The sequence below is a fragment of the Balaenoptera musculus genome, chromosome 19 (assembly GCF_009873245.2).
Source record: "Balaenoptera musculus isolate JJ_BM4_2016_0621 chromosome 19, mBalMus1.pri.v3, whole genome shotgun sequence".
NCBI lineage: Eukaryota > Metazoa > Chordata > Mammalia > Artiodactyla > Balaenopteridae > Balaenoptera > Balaenoptera musculus.
Genome location: NC_045803.1, coordinates 17,842,377 through 17,857,603, shown reverse-complemented (window position 1 = coordinate 17,857,603; position 15,227 = coordinate 17,842,377). Strand labels below are relative to the sequence as shown.

General features: G+C 38.0%; 1 protein-coding gene across 3 annotated transcripts in view; it reads left to right on the top strand.

Annotated features, from left to right (window-relative positions):
- UBA2 (ubiquitin like modifier activating enzyme 2) overlaps positions 1 to 15,227 on the top strand; it is a 31,476-nt gene continuing 16,249 nt past the window's right edge. Inside the window, exons 1-8 of one of the 3 annotated variants that reach the window (XM_036833755.1) lie at positions 1 to 205; positions 2,069 to 2,152; positions 3,050 to 3,120; positions 4,326 to 4,390; positions 5,783 to 5,883; positions 7,447 to 7,568; positions 13,002 to 13,069; positions 13,522 to 13,643. In XM_036833755.1, coding sequence (XP_036689650.1) covers positions 68 to 205; positions 2,069 to 2,152; positions 3,050 to 3,120; positions 4,326 to 4,390; positions 5,783 to 5,883; positions 7,447 to 7,568; positions 13,002 to 13,069; positions 13,522 to 13,643 — 771 coding nt within the window. In that variant the 5' untranslated portion in view covers positions 1 to 67. Of the gene's footprint in view, positions 206 to 230; positions 584 to 2,068; positions 2,153 to 3,049; positions 3,121 to 4,325; positions 4,391 to 5,782; positions 5,884 to 7,446; positions 7,569 to 13,001; positions 13,070 to 13,521; positions 13,644 to 15,227 lie in introns of those variants that run through there. The other 2 variants (XM_036833756.1, XM_036833757.1) reach the window with 2 other exon arrangements.

The window sequence follows — 15,227 nt, the reverse complement described above, 5'->3', positions numbered from 1 at the left end:
CACTCACTTCCGGCCGCGGCTCAGTTCTCCCGCCTCCGCCTGCGCCGAGGCTCGTGGTTGTCCCGCCATGGCACTGTCGCGGGGGCTGCCGCGGGAGCTGGCCGAGGCCGTGGCCGGGGGCCGGGTCCTGGTGGTGGGCGCGGGCGGCATCGGCTGCGAGCTCCTCAAAAACCTCGTGCTCACCGGCTTCTCCCACATCGACCTGGTGAGGGCCAGGCGTGCGCGCGGGCTGAATGGCGGGCCGTGGAGCCGGGGCCGGGGGATCGGGGCCCGGAGGTCCGGACCTGAGCTGTGGGTGCGGGGGCGGACCAAGAGGCCCTGGGGTCGTCGCTGCCCGCCTAGAGGGAGCTCTTCGGCGGCTACGGGGCGGGCGCCGCTGCACGCCGGGCCCGCTCCGCACGCTGAGGAGGCCAAGGGCCCGGGTCTTCCGGGCGTCCCGCGAAGAGCCGTCCCCCGCCTCCCAGGCAGCGCCAATTTGTGGCGGCTCTGGGGTGTGGAAGAGTCCTCGTGTCTTCGCTTCAGAGCAGTTCCCCAGCTTTAACCGGAGGCAAGAGAGGATTGTCTCGAGTCCCTTGGGGATGTTGTGAGTGTTCAATTCGAAGTCCCCCTTAACTCAGATAATATGCAGAGCAGAGGATGGCAGTGGTAACAACCAGGACCTACCGAGCGCTTGTCCCGAGCCCGGCGCTGTCCTGCGCGGTTTACTCGCCTTAACGCACTTAATCTTCGCTACCATCATAGGCTTGTAAACCCTGTCTTCATCCCATTTTATTTTTAACAGATAAGAGGAAAAGTGAGGTACGGTGGGATTTAGTAACTTAGCTAGAACTCCTTTGTGGCTCGCGCCCCTCTCTTCTGGGTACAATCTGCGTGACTGTCATTGTTATCACCGTAGATTATTTCGTTAAAGGTATTGGTTAGGATTTTAACTTTTGCATTGCTGTACAGTGACGGGAAGCTACTGTAATTCTGAGTCAAGTCATTTCTGTTAATGTAAACTTTTTAGAGATTGGAGTTGTAACCTGAAATTTGGATGTGAGTTTATAGCATCTTAAGGTGTAGTGGAAACATGGAATTAAAAAAAAAAAAAAAAGTAGAGGTGGCCGACTGAACTAATAAATGAGTGACTGGGGGGAAAAGCATTTACGCATTTTCCATTGGTTTTTATAGGGTTAGTCTTTCCATTCAGTTCTGTATCCCAAATATGAATGTGGCATAGCTAATACCTACTGATACTTCTTCAAAAGGATCATTTTGTAATAGACAAGACAGTGAATTGGGGCCCCTGAAAAATAAATGCTGATCCTTTTTTATTTGGTTTAATTTTTGTAGTAAATTTAGAAAGCATAGATAAAAAAATGTTAGGTGATTATATGTTTTGGTGATTTTCACCAAAACCATTAGGGTGTTTCACAGTTAGAACATTTGATTACTCTTCATGTAAATTTATTGAAATGGAGTGAAAATGGTTTTAGTTATAATTATTTCTTCTCTTATATTTATTTTGAAGCAGCAGTTGGATAAGACTTAAAACGTGAGACTTCTAACCTTGTGTAGAAGTTTCCCTCCACAGCCCTCAAGTAATGATTGTAAATGAAATTGTGTGTGGGTAAAGACTGTTGAATTAAAGAAAAAAGCAAAAATTCAATAAATCTATTTGCCAAGTATCATTTAAGAAAAAGAACAGGGCACAGTTAAATCTATTATGTTGGATTTGAAAGAGTAATCAGATTGATAGAGAAATGATGGAAATATAATGCATTTTCAGCATCATTTTGTCGTCTAAGAATTTCCTAACATGTTTGCCAGTATGATTAAACAAATGAACAAAAAAAGCATCCTTTCTAAAATATTTTTGAGAAAGGTGTCTCTGAAATTAAATCTTGTTTTAATACGCATTAAATTATTTTTATCAATTTAACAACTTTAGTATATTGGTCAAAAAGCATTTTCTCCACTAACGTAGCAAATATCAAAAGTTCTGGGTTATGGATGCTGAGGATAGTGATACGTATTGCTCAAACATACCAGGAAATTTGTGATTTATCTGGGGTTTATGCATTTGTAGATTGATCTGGATACTATTGATGTCAGCAACCTCAACAGGCAGTTTTTATTTCAAAAGAAACATGTTGGAAGATCAAAGGCCCAGGTAACTTTGTATTTCTCATATCATTTCTATTTATTCATTTATATTTCTGCCCTTTGGTGGATCTTCCATTTATGGTATTAGGTTAATTTGGACTCTCTAGTAGGAGGGAGAATATGGGGGAAGCCATCTCTTTTTAGCTGAGGAATTATGAAGAATAAGAAGATCTCTAGAAAAGGACAGAAGACTGTGCCATCCTTTCTTATCTACAGAGGAAATAAAAGTGCTCTACCCAATCCTGTAAATGGTGTCCCCTTCTTAAATTTCTGATCGTTTACTTAGAATGAGCCTTGTGTTCCTACATTCCCTGGAGCTTGGCTGCTCCTGTATTTGTGGGCAAGAGAAGCTACAGCTTATGCCATTGTTCCCTTTAGAAGAAGACAGCCTCCCCTGAGGTTCTAGCCATCCTGATCTTTCTTTAGTTCCTTGAATGTCCCATCTTGATTCAAGGTTTTAAAACATCTTTCTCTTTGCTTTTCTCCCAGCTTTTTGGGCAAACTTTCACTCTTTTCTCCTTTTCATTTTTCAAATTTTCTCTAGGGGTGCTTTCCTAAATCTCTTAGACTAAATCATATCTTCCACTCATTACAGCCTCTGCTTTTTCTATGTATCATTTATCATAGTTTGTAGTTAAATTTATCTGGATGGTTATTTGATTAATGTCACTTTTGCTCACCAAGTGCCGTATACAGTTTCTGATATATGGAAGATGCTTAGTAAATATTTGTTGAATGACACTTGGTTACTGCATTTGATATTTTTGCTGAAGCTTGCCATTCATGTACAAGTGTATATAAATAGGTGAAATAACTATTGTCTGCCATAGATAGATTTCATATTCAGATAGAAATGTCGTAGTAATTTAGTAAATTAGTAATTTAGTGTTGTTTGTTTTTCCAGGTTGCCAAAGAAAGTGTACTGCAGTTTTACCCGAAAGCTAATATCATAGCCTACCATGACAGCATCATGAAGTATGCTCTAATTATTATGTTGCAAAATTGTGTTTGCTGTGAATTTTTAATTAAACCTTTAAAGTATAAGATACTTTTATTAGCTGAATATATGAACTCAGAGTCATTCTGCTTATTTAAAAATGATTTTTCTAGAATTATTAAAATGTACTAGGTTGTGTCCACGTAAGTGACATTCTTTTAACAGTTCATATATATATATGTGTGTATATATATATGTATATATATATATATATAATTTGAATGATTTAGAAAAGAGGTCATTTACTTTAATACTTTCAATAAATAAGTTACTTGGAAACCTAAAAGGACCTTATATTGTTTTAAATAAAGAGATATTCTAAACTATAAGAAATCAATATACATGATGATTCAGACTTTTCTAAATATATTGCTCTCATTCTGATCGATTTCAGCTGTGGCCTTTTTCAGTTTAAAAGGTTCCCTCTCAAAATAATTTATTTATTAGGACTGTGACTTCTGTAATATAACACTGGGAATTGTGATGGGGCAGTAGTTTTGGTGGTACATAAATATACTCTGATCTCAGTAAAGATAGAGTAAAAATATAATTGTGGAGGCGTTGGGGCAAAGGAACCCTGCGTCTAAATGTCCTTTATCTATCGTTGTTGTCCACAAGTAAGTGGTTTTAAAAATAATGAGTTCTTGTTTGAGGCCTGGATTAGAGAAAGTCTTAGGCTTTCTCAGGGAATTTGTGTTTCCAGCTTCCTTTTCATTCTCTGGATGTTTGCTCTACAAGCTTGCCTGTAGCCCTACAACCTCCTTACCCTGTGTTGCTTTCCCAGTGCTGCTAAAAGCAGGGACCCTAGGGGCCTGAACCCTGCCTGATCCTGACCATGTGAGGTGAAGCTACAGGCCAGGCAGATCCTGGGAATGTATTCTTTGTATGTTCCCAGGCACTTGCTGCCCCAAGAAGGCCTGGTGGGACTCTCGAAGTCATGCCAGTTTGAGATTCTGCTCTGTGCCCGAGGTAGCTGGCCAAAACGGATGTGTGGTTTAAATTTGTTTCTCGTGTTTGGGGAAAAATCAAACCTATCTATATTGTAGAGACCCCTAATATCAGTTATTTTTGTACTTTTATTACTTTAATATGCTTTTTAGGACCCTGTATTATACTGTGAAGCTCATGTGTAAGGCCGGTTGTTTTGGTGACCTTTTTTTTTTGTTGTTGTTTTACTTTGTAGCCCTGACTATAATGTGGAATTTTTTCGACAATTTATATTGGTTATGAATGCTTTAGATAACAGAGGTGAGATTATTTTAATACTTTTAATTCTAAGTATTTCCCTTCCTCCATAACAAGGTTGTTTACACAATTAGTGTTAATTAAAATATATCCTTATGAGTTAGAACTTAAAAGACCTAAAGGGAAGTAAGATCAGGTTTAAAGCTTGCCAATTGATTGTAATTTTAACTAGAACTAGTGTGAATATAGGGGAAGTTAATATCATTAAAGAGGATGATGCATAGGTTGCGTGCATGTATATTTGTTTCAGATTATCCCAGCACTTAAGCACAGTGTGACTTCCTTCGTGTATGTGGAGATCTAAGAAATATCAGTGCCCAAATTTCACCCAAAACCAATTGAGTCAAACTCTAAATGGGACCTAAAGATCATATTTTTTCACAGTTCCCCAGATGATCTAAAGGGCAATTATGGCTGAAAACCACTGTTTTGAGAGTAAGGCAACAGGATGTCAAAGGTAGCATGGAAGTCATGGCTCTTGAATTATTTTGGGTATATCTGGTGCTGTAATATATCAGATTGGATCCTATTACGTGTACACATTTTGGACCATTTAAACTTTACACAAGTTGGTGATATTTCATATAATCAAGTATCATATAGCCAGTTATTGTTAACAAATCTTTGTGTCTGGAATGTGGGGTGAAAATACTTAATACTCTTTCTGTAACTACTTCCACATGTAAAAGTACATCTGTCAAATGAGTTGCTAACAATTTGGGGCCAGAAATATCAAAAGAGAAAACATACAAAGTAGCATGAGAAAGAGGATAACTCTTTTAACCAGACTCATCTTTTTTCCCCTCACCTTAAACTGCCTTAATAGTTCCACGTTGGGACTTCCCTGGTGGTCCAGTGGTTGAGACTCTGAGCTTCTACTGAGGTGGCGTGGGTTTGATCCTTGGTCAGGGAACTAATACCCTGCATGCTGTGCAGCAAAAAAAAAAAAAAAAAAAAGATAAATAGTTCCAAAGTTGATACTCCACATTCTCCATTTACTTCCATGTATTACCTGATAATTTTATTGGAATAAGAGCAAGTTAAGGAGTTGGAAAACATTGAAACAATGTTTTAGCCATATTTAATAGAAGTAGGTACAGCAATAGAAGAGAAAGATGGCACTTTGGTATTAAAAAGTAATATGTAGGGGTGCTTCTCCTACAGTAAATTTGTGATATAAATTTCTTATCTTTGAAATTTTGCTGTTGAATGTCTCTTAAATGTCTATAACAGTTGTATTACTCTGGTCATAGCTATAAGAAAGTTGTACATGAAATAAAAACAATAAAAAATGGTTTGGGTAAATTTCATCCCAATTAAAGGTAACTACATAATTTCTTTTTTCTTTTTTTCTTTTTTTTTGTAAACTCCTGTTAACTAGTATTTTTCTTCCAGCTGCCCGAAACCATGTTAATAGAATGTGTCTAGCAGCTGATGTCCCTCTTATTGAGAGTGGAACTGCTGGTTATCTTGGACAAGTAACCACTATCAAAAAGGTAAAGTACTTTTTTTTGGTTTGGTTTGGTTTGGTTTGTTTTTTGCTTCCCGCATATTTATTTGGGAACTTAAGGAGGGAAGAAGTAAACTTTGGATATATATGACATGGGCTTGTCAGCATCCAGGATGTAAGGATTATTTTGTGCTCCTATAAAACTTAGATGCTGTAAAGGTACCAAAAAGAGTACAGGCAAAGATCTTTTAGCTCTGTGCTACTTTGTTTCATGTAGCTTATATATTAAAATCCTTAGGCTGGCAAGCATAATAAACTTGCCTTTTTAAATTCTTAGTAGCCATGAGACTACATGTCATGTTGTAGTTGATATATGGTAAACCAGCCTTCTAAAAAGTTACTTGTCTAAAGTCTGGATTTATAGATCTGAAGAGTACTTTGAAAAAAAACTTTGGAGTATTTGTAAAGTATTGATATTTCAAATATTTAGATAAAACTAGAGAATAAGAACAAATACATGTGTGTTCACAACCCAGTTTTATACAGTCTCAGCATTGTTATTCATTTGCTGCTCAAATCTTTTTTCTTTGAATTCTTTTAAGAAATTAAACATAGATACATTCGAAGAATCATTTAGCAGGTTTTGAAACTAAAAGGAATTACACTCTACTTGAAATTTGGTATTTTTGTCTGCTCTTTGGCAGTTTTTCCATACTGAAGATTGTGGCCGTGCTTCAGTTGTTTTTACTGTTTAATATTAGTCTTCGAAAGCTTAATTTATATCATTCTACAAAGACTTATAAATATCAGTTTATGAGGGGTGACTGCTTGCCATATGGCTGCCCCCAAGAAAGCATATTGGAAGGACACCAGAAATGGCGTTATGGAGAAAACACTGGATCTGCTGCAATTTATATTAAAATATTATTTGCAGGTTTGGGGTCTTTAACCATTATTAGAAAGACATTGTTCATTACCATGATCCTGAGACACTAGTATGTGTTAAGACTGAGATTGAGAATTGCCAAGATAAAGAATACTCATTCTAAGTTTTAGAAAATTATCTCAGGTGCCGTGGACTTCTTTCAAGGATTCCTTACAGTATAACTTTAAACATAACCCTTTAGCAACGAAATGAAGAGTATTTGGTTTGGCAATACTTAGGATTTTTCCATGTATCTGGATAGCTCTGGAAATTAATACTTTAAATTCACTTAATCTTCAGGAGCTTATAAGGTAAATCTATAAATAATATTTAAATAACTGAGTTTCACAAATTTGAGAGATAATTGGTTGGAAAGTTGTTATTTGTCTTTCTAGTAGTTTTCCCTGTCTGTTCAGTGTGATCAAGGTAAACTTGTAGTTTCTCCTCACCGGGCCAGGAATCAGAGAAGTCCTGGCTTAGCCTTAGCTGTGACTATGGTAGATTCAGTTAACTTTTACGTTGTAGTTCCTTATCTGTAAAGTAAGGATTTTGGAGTTACTAATATTTTAAAATTTTCTTGACAGTTGGAATATAGATGAAGGAATGAAATGTTTATGATTATATTACAATATTGAGAAACCACCATGATGGGATAAATGTTTTTCTCATATCCTGACTTTGCAGGGTGTGACTGAGTGTTACGAATGTCATCCCAAACCAACCCAGAGAACTTTTCCTGGCTGTACAATTCGTAACACACCTTCAGAACCTATTCATTGCATCGTTTGGGCAAAATATTTGTTCAAGTAAGAGTATATATGTTTCTGGGCATATTTTTAGTACTGATCATGGACAGTGGGGTCATTTTTATTTGAATACCTTGGAGAAATTGTACTTACGATGATGAAGCTTAGTCTGACTGGAGACAGGCATGTAACTAAATGAATACAAGTCTATGTATTTGGAAATACTAAAACATACTTAGAAGTAACTCACTGGTTAAAAAAGAAATAATGGAAGTTGAAAATACTTTGTAAAAATACTGAAAATACTACATGTGGAACTTGTAGGATACATTGAATGTGGTAGTTGGAAGAAAAGATACAGGCTTACACACATGAAGAGAGGTGAACATTAATGAGCAAAGGATCCAACTTATGTTAGAAAAAGAACAACATAAAGTCAAAAAAATTAGAAGGAACGATATAATTGAGGTAAGAGCAAAAAATAAATTGGCAAGTTTGATCATAAAAAGGAGAGGGGGATAGATAACTAAGTGGGGAATATAATCTCAACACAGATTAGAATAATAAGGGGAAAAAATGGGATGATAAAAGATTATGCCAGTACATATCCCCCCCACCCCCACCCCCAGCTGCGTTGGGTCTTTGTTGCGGCACGCAGGATCCTCTGCTGTGGCATGCAGGCTCTCTAGTTGTGGCCCGCATACTCAGGCTGCGTGCGGGCTTAGTTCCCTGACCAAGGGTGGAACCCGCATCCCCTGCATTGGAAGGTGGATGCTTAAGCACTAGACCACCAGGGAAGTCCCTATGTCAGTACATTTAAAAAACTTAATGATTGGATAAATTCATTTTAAAAACTTAGAAAATAACTCAGAAAGAAACAGAAGGCTCCCTAGGGAAATTTAATCAGTGGGTTAAATTCCTCTGACTGATGCACCAAACCTATGTGAATTTATAGGTGATTTCCACTAAATTTGCAAGGAATATATCATTCTAATCTTATATAAAGTCTCAGAAATTTTTTTTAAAAAATGGAATACTTCATGTTTTGGGGCTATCATATCTTTGATAGCAAAACCAGTTAAGGCTGGGGACTTCTCTGGTGGTCCAGTGGGTAAGACTCCGTGCTCCTAATGCAGGGGGCCCAGGTTCGATCCTGGGTCAGGGAACTAGATCCCGCATGCATGCTGCAACTAAGAGTCCGCATGCCGCAACTAAGACCAGGCACTGCATGCATGCATGCATGAATAAATAAATAACCTTTTTTTTTTTTAAGAGAGGGCATTTTGTTATTTATATACTTATTTATTTACTTTTGGCTTCATTGGGTCTTCGTTGCTGTGCACAGGCTTTCTCTAGTTGCGGTGGGCGGGGGCTGCTCCTTGTTGTGGTGTGCGGTCTTCTCATTGCAGTGGCTTCTCTTGTTGCGGAACACGGGCTCTAGGCACGCAGGCTTTAGTGGTTGTGGCTTGCAGGCTCGGTAGTTGTGGCTCGTGGGCTCTAGAGCGCAGGCTCAGTAGTTGCGGCTCGTGGGCTCTAGAGCACAAGCTCAGTAGTTGTGCATAGGCTTCCTGGATCTGTGGCATGTGGGATCTTTCTGGACCAGGACTCGAACCCGTGTCCCCTGCATTGGCAGGAGGGTTCTTAACCACTGTGCCGCCAGGGATGTCCTACATACATTATATAAAAAACAAAACAAAACAGTTAAGGCCGTTATAAGAGGAAAATTGTGAGACATTCTCATTCATAAATGTAGATGAAAAAATCCTATGCAAAACATTAGCATACAAATCTAGAATGGTATAAAACAAAAAGTATACCATAACCAAGCTGTATTTATTCCAGGAATGCAAGCATAGTTTAACACTAGAAAAATCTATAAATGGCATTTACTTCATTAAGAATTTAATGAGAAACTATATAATCTTCATAGGTGTCGAAAAAGCATTTGGTAAAATTTAGCAAACATCTTTTCATGACAGAAATTCTTAGTAAACTAGGAAGAGAACTATCAACCTCATAAAAAATATTTTCTAGAAATCTACAGCAAACATTAGTTTTCCTTATTTTTTGATTAAGGTATAATCACTCAGAAAAGTAAACGTATAATGGTGTAACAACAAAATTTCACAAGAAATACACTTGCAAGCTTTATTTACTTGGCAAACAATTTTTTTTCTTTTTTAATAGACTTTTTAGAACAGCTTCAGATTTACAGAACAATTGAGAAGATAGCACAGAGTTCCCACACCCAGTTTCCTCTGTTATTAACATCTTAGTATGATACATACATAACAATGAGCCAGTATTGATACATTATTTATTAACTAAAGTCCATAGTTTATTTAAATCTCCTTGGTTTTTGCCCAATGTGTTTTTTCTGTTCCAGGATACCCCATTATAGTTAGTTTTGTCTTTAGGCCCACCTTAAGGGGGCTGTGACAGTTTCTTAAGGCTTTCCTTGTTTTTGATGACCTTGTTAGTTTTGAAGAGTACTGGTCAGGTTTTTTTTTTTTGGCTGCATTGGGTCTTCGTTGCTGCGTGCAGGCTTTCTCTAGTTGCGGCGAGTGGGTGCTACTCTTTGTTGTGGTGCACAGACTTCTCATTGCGGTGGCTTCTCGTGGAGCACGGGCTCTAGGCACGCAGGCTCAGTAGTTGCGGTGCGTGGGCTCTAGGGCGCAGGCTCAGTAGTTGTGGCACACGGGCTTAGTTGCTCCACAGCACGTGGGATCTTCCCGGACCAGGGATTGAACCTGTGTCCCCTTGCATTGGCAGGCGGATTCTTAACCACTGCACTACCAGGGAAGTCCCTGGTTAGGTATTTTTTAGGATGCCCCACTGTCGGAATTTGTCTGATGTTTTTCTCTTGATAATACTGTGGTTATGGATTTTTGGGAGAAAGACCACAGAGGTAAAGTGCCATTTTCATCATATCATATGAAGGGTACATGTTATCAACATGATTTATGACTATTAATGTAGGCCTTGATTACTTTAAGGTAGTGTTTGTCTGTTTTCTCCACTGTAAAGTTACTCCCTCCCCTTTCTATATTGTCCTGTCTCTTCTCACCCATTTATTGATATCATTGTGGACTCATTGATATTGAATATAGTTTCGGTTATAATCTAATACTGTTTTATTTTGTTGCTCAAATTGTTCCAGCTTTGGCCACTGGGAGCTCTTCAGTTGGCTTTGTGCTCTTTGATATACTGCCATCAATGTGTGGGGTTTTTTTGGAGCAATTCCTTACTTTCTGATACTACAAGGTGCTCCACGCTCATCTTGCATGTTTCCTGCTTCAGCCCTAGAATTAGACATTTCTTCAAGGAGCCCTGGTTCCTTTAATTGAAGAATGATACTAGGAACCAAGATGCAAGTGCTTAGGCATAGTTCTGGGGTGCCATTTCTTTTAGGCCCTCTTAGCTGACAGAGCAAAAAATATATTTATACTAATTTGTGTATATAAAATATTGATATGGTTCAATGCAATTCTAATTAAAATCTCATTGGGGATTTTATTAGAACTTGTTCAGCTGATTCTAAAATTTATATGGAAGAATAAAGCCTAAGTGGAACCAAAACATTCTTGGAGAAGAGTAAGTTGAGGTGACTTGCTCTAACAGATTTCAAGATTTAATATAAGGTAAAAATAGTTTAGTGAGTTGCTGGTGCAGGGATAGAAAAACAGACTGTAACTGAGGTTGCACAGTAGATCCCAGATGAAAGAAGGGACTAAATAAAAGGGAAGGCAGTTCACTACCAATGTGGAAAAAAATTGCATTCTCTACTTCAAAGGATATGTGTAAATTAACAAAATATAGAAATTAAGTCCAAGTGGATTAATTATTCAGATGTGAAAGACAAAACTTTAAAATTTTCTAATATAGGAGAAAATCTTTATCTTTGGGGTTAAGGAACAATTTCTCAAGATACAAAAGTGCTAATTATAAAATAAAGGATTGATACATTCAAATTCATTTAGTGTCTTGTCAAGAGACATTAAATGATGTATAAATAATAAGCTGTTATATGGGATGAAATAGCTGTAACATATAAGCAACTAAAACTGTGATCTGGAGTATATTCCTGGAATCAATAAGAAAAAGACAACCTGACAAAATAATGCTAACATACATTTTTTCACTTAAAGGGAAACCCAGATAGGCAATAAGCAAATGAAGATAGTGTTTAACTTTATGATTGACTTGCAAAATCACGAATAAAGCCACAGTAACATACTATTTTACACTTGCTAGTTTGGCAGAACATTAAGTCCGGAGAGGAAGTAAGTCGATAGGAACTCTTACGTGCCATTGTGGGGCTGTATTTTGGGGCACAACCAATGTGGGAAACAAATGGCCATTTTCTTGTAAAGTGTATCAGGATGTTTGAGATTTTTACTGTACAAAGGATTTCTTTAGGATAGCTTTATTATCGGACTTCCCTGGTGGTCCAGTGGTTAAGACTCCGTACTTCCGATGCAGGGGGCACAGGTTCGATCCCTGGTCGGGGAAGTTCCGTGTGTTGCAGCCAAAAAAAAAAAAAAAAAGATAGCTTTTTAGATAGCTTAAGTTATGTGCTTGAGGAATGGTTAGAAAGTTATTAAACAATTCTTAGGATAACTTGCTTAACGAAAGAGAATTTCAGCTTAATACTTTTATGTTATTTCTTATAAAAGAAAACCATCTTATTCACTGCTGAGTTCCCAGCACCTAGACCAGTGCCTCGCACATAATAGGTGTGTCAGTATTTGTTTAACAGCTAGCTGCAGGTATACTTCACAATTATTATTCTGGCAGTGGAATATTATCCATGTTGGAATGTAAAAGCCGCTCACCTGTCTCTTGATCAAAGATTTTAACATAGGAATTTGCAGAGCCTAGCTGGCAGAAATGAATCTAGGTCTACTAAAATTTAGCCTTGCCTGTGTTGTGGTTGAAATGAGGATGCAAGCTGTTTTTTGTTTTTTTTTTTTTAGTTAGTTTTGGATGCGTTGGGTCTTCGTTGCTGCGTGCAGGCTTTCTCTAGTTGTGGCAAGCGGGGCTACTCTTTGTTGTGGTGCGTGGGCTTCTCATTGCAGTAGCTTCTCTTCTGACAGAGCATGGGCTCTAGGCACGTGGGCTTCAGTAGTTGTGGCACACGGGCTCAGTAGTTGTGGCTCGTGGGCTCTAGAGCACAGGCTCAGTAGTGTGGACGCACGAGCTTAGTTGCTCTGCAGCATGTGGGATCTTCCCAGACCAAGGCTCAAACCCGTGTCCCCTGCATTGGCAGGCGGATTCTTAACCACTGTGCCACCAGGGAAGTCCCTGCAAGCTGTTTTAAACAGATTGTTTTAATACTTTTAAGTTTATGGAGCATAATTTGTCAATTGTTTATTTTTCAGCCCTACTAAAGATTTGAGATAACTAAATTAGTTGTTTGAGGAAAGTAGGAAAAGTTAACCTTTGTTCAGAGTATTTTGTTGTACATAAATATTTACTACTCTTAAATTATAGCCAGTTGTTTGGGGAAGAAGATGCTGATCAAGAAGTGTCTCCTGACAGAGCTGACCCTGAAGCTTCCTGTGAGTAAACTAGTTGGGATATATTTTCTTATTGGTGAGCACTATCTTTATTTTGCTAATTTAATATTGATAGCTTAAGGCGGGGGGGAAATAATTGCTGTTATGTGCTAGATAATATATTATGTGTTTAAGGTGTATTTTTAAAAATGGGTACTGCCATTTTTCTTGTGAGGAAACATGGTGCAGGGAAGTTTCACAAATCTAGTAAATAGAGGCAGGAGTTGTTCCCAGATCTGATTATAGGTCTGTACTTGGACCTGCTCTACATATGGCCTTCAGACACTGAGGTAGAAAAAGATGGTGACGAGCATCTTATAATTCTGTCTCCTTGAACTCAGAATGCGTCAGATGCGGGTGCCCTCCATGGGTGACTCTTTTTTCCCCTAAAGGTAGATGAGAGCTTAGTTTCTACACTAATTACAGTTGAAAATAAAATGGTGTTTGTTTTGTAGGGGAACCAATGGAAGCTGAAGCCAGAGCCAGAGCATCTAATGAAGATGGTGACATTAAACGTATTTCCACCAAGGAATGGGCTAAATCAACTGGATATGATCCAGTTAAACTTTTTACCAAGGTTAGGTTTTCTTTTTTTTTTATAATTGTGGATAGATTTTTGTTACTCTGTTTGTTTTAAACTAGTGCATGATTGAATTACACTTCTTTTTATGCCTACTGCTGTCTTAGTGAATTCATTGATGCAGGTGGGATAAACAGGTTTGAAATTTTAACATCAATACTAAATCAGTATAGCATCTTTATGGAAGGTAAAATACAGAGGCTTGCTTATTCACTCTTGGTTGTCTTTCCATCCCTCACTTTCACTGAACTTGATTTTCTTTGTATAACTGACTTTTGGTTCCTGCTGTTTCTCGTCTTATATCCCTTTGCCGCTCAAATCTCCTATTGAGAGTTTGGTTGACATGTTCTAAATTGCTCTTGAATCCCTAAGCCTGTGTTCTTGGGTGAATTCCTCTTCATTTTATATATTGTTTGCTCAGTATTTTTAGAGAAATCTGTAAGATTGCTTTAATTAGGTCTACCTAATTATGGCTCAGCTAGGCCCTCAGATCTGCGTTTTAAAAGTTTTTATTTCTCCTACCTTTATTGCCTAGCAAGTTTATCATAATAGGCACTTGAAGCTTTCTCAACTTGTCTTAAACTGCCTAATATGACCTTATTAGGCAGATGACCTTAAGGATATATTAACAGGTTTGAAGCCATTGGACATAATTTACCTGTTAAGAGAAGGTCCCACTTCACCGCAAACTCTTTCTCTTTTCCCTGCTTCTTTTTTATTTTATTATTTTTATTAAAAAAAATTTTTTTTAATTGGAACATAGTTGATTTACAATGTTGTGTTAGTTTCAGGTGTGCAGCAAAGTGAGTCAGTTATACATATATTTCAAGATTCTTTTTCCATATAGGTCATTACAGAGTACTGAGTTCCCTGTGCTCTACAGTAGGTTCTTATTAGCTCTTTTCTGTTTGAGAGAAATCCCTTTGAGTAAAGGCTAACGCTTCCACCTGGTATTTTTCCGTCTTGTACCTTTTTCTTCAAATAGTATTTTCTCTCTGCCCTGCATCTTGAGTCTCCTAGCTCCTCCTGTCTGCTTTCTGGCATGCACACGTCCTGTTGTCCTAAGCAAATGGCCTACTGCTCCCTCCAGCTTCTATTTCATCTTTCCTCAGTGACAATACATGTCACAGGTTGACTTTCTTAAACCTACTGCATTTATTTCCTCATTACAGCCTTTACCTTAGAAAGTGGTTTTTATTTTGATTATACTTAAAATCAAATGCACTTAACTCTGATATGGTTATCGACAGTGTTTTCCAAACTAGTATCCATATACCTATTTCCATTCCAACCTGAGCAACAGTTGAATGCCAGAATAATCTGAAGTACATCTCCAATCCGTTGTTCAACAGGTAACTTTAAGCATCTGCTGTGTGCCAGGGGCCACTTTAAGTACAGAGGATTTAGTGGTGAAAGACAGAAAATAGGGTCCCAGCTCTTTTTAGGGAGGGAGCTCAGCATCTAGAAGGGAAGTCAAACATTGAACAAGGAATTTCAAGTTCAGGGTGTTATGATGTTCAGTTCTGATGCATTGGAACCCTCTAATAATAAGTAAACTTAACCCCACTTATTATTAAACAT